Genomic DNA, 4,478 nt, shown 5'->3' on the forward strand with positions numbered 1-4,478 from the left:
CCATAGCTTTCAACCTATCTTGATCTTCGACACATTGTCCGGTTTCATCCTTTAAGGAGACAATGCGATTACGGTGTCTTCTTATCATTGTCGAAATATGTAAGTATTTCGTGTTCCGATCTCCATCTTTAATCCATTGTTTCCGAGATTTCTGATACCATAATAATTCTTCTTGTTTCATGATACCCAGTAGCTCTGTCTGTAACTCTTTCTCCAAGTCGTATAGGTGGTGATACCATTTCCGACTCAGTATCTTTTGAGTACCCTCGATTCTCTTGAGGATACGCCTTTTTTTCTGGAAAATGTTACCAAAGGTTTCTTAGTTCCACAGCTGAACTTCTGATTTGAAATTAGCAGCAGCGGGGTTGAACCTTTATTGCGGGGACCAACTCCGTCTCACGACTTCCGGAAAGGATTCATGCGTCTCTCAAGCCAATTCATATCTGAAAGCTTTATTCTTCCTAGCACAGGAGTTAAAGCCATGTAAACTACAAATGATCGGCGCGTGGTCGGAGCTTCTATAGGGAAGCGTTCTCGTCTCTGCTTCTGGAAATGCAAGGCGGCCAGCAGAATTCATATAGGCTCTGTTGAGTCTAACTTGCAGGTTTCTCCTTCGCCAAGAGAATCTCCCTCCCTTTGTGCCCATGTCTATCAAACCTACCCTGTTAATCTGTCTCTTATGAATTTCACACCTTTTCAGATACATTAGGGAGCCCCCATACTGATCTTCAACACTGGCTATGTCGTTGAAGTCGCCCATAGCCAGCCAAGGGTCATTTAGAGGGGTCTAGAGATTATACAGGTCATCTCGGAGGCCACTACGAAGGTAATTGTTGGTACTTGCATAAATTATTGTGAGTAAGCAAATTAAATTGTTGCCATTCATTATTTTCCCATGAATAAACTGGTTACTGGATGCTAGATGGTAGAAGCTCACTTGGTTTTTCCTCTAGGAAAGCCAGATACACTAGTGGAAAAACGTTCATTTGCATCGCTGCATTTGCATCGGTCCCTTTTGACACGCGATGCAAATAACACATTTCATCGGCCCTTTACTAGAAGCCGATGCAATTTTTGTGAGATAAACATTTGCATCGGCCCCTTACAAGGGACCGATGCAAATATGTTTATCATTTGCATCGGCCCCTTGTTATGGACCGATGCAAAAGTCTACTTATGTTTTTGCATCGGCCACTTAACAACGACCGATGCAAATACTTATGTTATTTGCATCGGGCCCTTGTTAAGGACCGATGCAAAAGACCATACGAAAATACAGTTATCATTTGCATCGACCTTTTTCTGGAGACCGATGCAAATGAAAAATTATTTTTTTATTATTTGCATCGGCCTTCTTATGGGGCCGATGCAAATAAAAAATTACTTTTAAATGAAAACCAAAAGACTCAGTCGATCATTTTTTCTCTTCAAGCAGGAATCATTCCATTGACGGCGCTCGAAAGGGATTTGAAGTAAGTAGGTTTTTTTAGTCGATCTATTGCTTGGCTTGTGAATCTTTATAGTAAGTAGGGTTAATTTTTCTTATTTGCAGCCGCCTCCCATCTCCCTCTTCTCCTTCTCACGAGACCGAACCAGCTCCCTTCCATGGCTGCCTTTTCTTTTTCAATAAATAAACCAAATTCCCCTCCTTTTTCTTTCTCGTCCCTGACTCTTACCTCTCGAGAATTACAAAATCAAGGAGTCGGCCAAAGAATGGGGTGGTGAAGTTGAATACGGATAGCTCCTGCCTCAACAATGGAAGAGTCGCGGCCGGAGGTGTTCTTAGAGACGCGGGGGGCGCCTGGATGTCTGGGTTCACCCATAACCTGGGATTGGGCTCATCCTTTTCGGTGGAGCTTCGGGGTATTCTCTTTGGTGTCAAGCTTGTCAGAAGTCTGGGTATTAAGATGCTTTCTGTGGAGTCTGATAATAAGGAGGCCATTAATATGATTTCTGATAATCATGCTATTTGTCTTAATAGCCAAAACCTTATCAAATGTATTAAAAGGCTTGGCTCTTCCTTTGAGTTCTTAGAGTTCAGCCACATCTTCAGAGAACAGAATCGGATTGCGGATCGCTTGGCGGCGACTGGACATGAGAGGATGTTAGGTGTTACCACTCTTTCTGATCCTTCTATCTTTCTTTCTTCTCTTCTTTTAGAGGATATGATTGGGATTAGCTTTCCTATGCTGATCCCAGACTAGTTTTGTTCTTTGTGTTGTCTTCCTTTTCCTGTTTCTACCAAAAAAACGAAATCAAGGAGTCGAATCTTACCTGAAACTTGTAGAACAAAGTTTTTATCCCACCGAGGCTTCGTCCGGTGGCCGAACATGACAGTTTTCTCTGTCAAGCAGGTTGTCTGGCTGGATCAAGAGGCTAAAGTCTCCCAGTGCTTCTCTTACAGGCGATCTTAGATCGGCTCTAAAATGCATCACGGATGAGTATATCAATGTTACCTTTCTGGGAGTGATTTCCTTCAAATGTAGGAAGAGTGAGATTGTTATACGAGATGAATCTCCTTTTGAAGTTCATGTTTATTATGAGTTTAAACTGACGTTACAGCTGGAAATGCAGCTCTTGTAAAGAAATTGTTGGTAAGCCGATCTTTAATTTTTTTTAGATTTGAACTCTTTATAGATTCGTGTTTTTTCTCTACCTCGTCAATTCCTAGTCACAACATGTTCTAGAGTTGGGTTGTTGATTTTTTATTTTTTTTTAGATTTTTCTAACTTGATTTGTGGGTTGGTTGAGCTATTAGAAGTGATTCATGTGCTATCTATCTAATTGGAGAGTAAATTTGTATCCTGATGCTGTCTAGTGGATGCCTATATGCTTTATTTGTTATTACTGATATTGGTGCTTTGTAAAGGGATTTGGGGATTTCTGTAAGCATACATGAAGTATAAGTTTTTTTTCAACAATTATTGGTGGTGTAGGGATGAAACTCGCCCAATGAAGGTCAGCCAAACGCTTATGGATGATGCTTCTATGTAGCACGATGGCATTAAGTTCTATTTTCAGGGGTGGCAGTTCTAGGATGGATACTTATAAACATAAGTTATATATATATATATATTTATATATATTGTTTCTTTTTTTCATGGTTCTCTGTTTTACATCTGAGGGAGGGAAGTTCCATACCATTAGTAAAACTATACAATTTGACTTCATCAATTACTTATCTAGGGTAGACTTTGTTCTTAGTAGATCTTCATGGTACTTTAGTTCTTGTTTTGTTATTATAGTTATTGTAGGGTTGATTTATATATATATATATATATATATATATATATATATTTGTAACACTTGCAATATTACAGGTCATTAATGACCGATTTGGTATTGTTGAGGGTCTTATGACCACTGTCCACTCTATCATCGGTAAGCTTCATTTGTTTCTATCTAAGCTTATTTGCCACAAGAGTTTACCCCTTGAACTTGCGATACTTAGCTGTGAATTTTCCATGTTTGTTTCAGCCACCCAAAAGACTGTAGATGGACCATCAATGAAGGATTGGAGAGGTGGAAGAGCTGCCTCATTCAACATCAATCCTAGCAGCACTGGAGCTGCTAAGGTAAAATCACACTCTTATGGTCATAAGATGAGATGGGAATGACGAGTGCCCACAATCTTCTTATTTGTAAGCTCTACGTTGTGATGATTGGTGTATTTGGTTGTTTCTTGTAGGCTGTTGGAAAGGTGCTTCCTGCTTTGAATGGGAAACTTACCGGAGTGGCCTTCCGTGTTCCAACTGTTGATGTATCTGTTGTTGAACTCACAGTGAGGTTAGAGAGGAAAGCTACATATGAACGAATTAAAGCTGCTATCAAGTGAGTAAAATTAATATAAGAGGGCAAACTGCTTTTTTGTTGCCTATATTACCTTATCTTAATCTTATATTATTGATTTATTTACTAATATAAATATAGGGAGGAGTCTGAGGGAAAGATGAAAGGAATTCTGGGCTACACAGAGGATGACGTGGTTTCTACCGACTTTATTGGTGACAATAGGTAAAGATTGATGCATTTTAGTGGTTTTTGCAGCAGACATAGCCTCCTCTTGCTCCATTATGTTTGTTTCAAGATTTTTTAATTAGACCTTAGGGTTACTTGAGAAGGGAATGTTCTAGCCGGAGAAATGGATTTAATGTCAAATGTATATTAGTCATTTACAGTGTATTCATCAGATACCTCTACTTGGTGCTGGAGTAGATGCAAACAACTGTCTTTCTTGTTATGGTTGTGGGGAGGGTATTAGCATTTCTGTAGCAGAAATTCCTGCAAATGATAATTCAATTGTTTATTCTTAATTTCAAAGAGCAATACCAATATCTTTATTAATCTTGCAGTATCAGTATGTAAATTATTCAACTCAAGAATACAAAAACACGGGAAAAGGGTCATTGAGGCTTCAGATAATTAACCAGAGATCTGACTTCTCTTTTGCTCTATTTTCTGGAGGAATAACAAATGTA

The 4,478-nt window shown here is 39.2% G+C and overlaps 1 protein-coding gene across 1 annotated transcript; it reads left to right on the top strand.

Moving 5' to 3' along the window:
- Positions 1-3,326: 3,326 nt before the first annotated feature.
- On the top strand, positions 3,327-4,018 carry LOC136202895 (glyceraldehyde-3-phosphate dehydrogenase-like). The gene is made up of 4 exons (XM_065993869.1): positions 3,327-3,381; positions 3,478-3,575; positions 3,689-3,831; positions 3,931-4,018. Exons 1-4 carry the CDS (start codon positions 3,357-3,359, stop codon positions 4,016-4,018), a joined length of 354 nt encoding a protein of 117 aa, XP_065849941.1. The 5' UTR covers positions 3,327-3,356.
- Positions 4,019-4,478: the final 460 nt, after the last annotated feature.

Source organism: Euphorbia lathyris, chromosome 8 (genome assembly GCF_963576675.1).
Source record: "Euphorbia lathyris chromosome 8, ddEupLath1.1, whole genome shotgun sequence".
In the NCBI taxonomy this organism is placed as follows: Eukaryota; Viridiplantae; Streptophyta; class Magnoliopsida; order Malpighiales; family Euphorbiaceae; genus Euphorbia; species Euphorbia lathyris.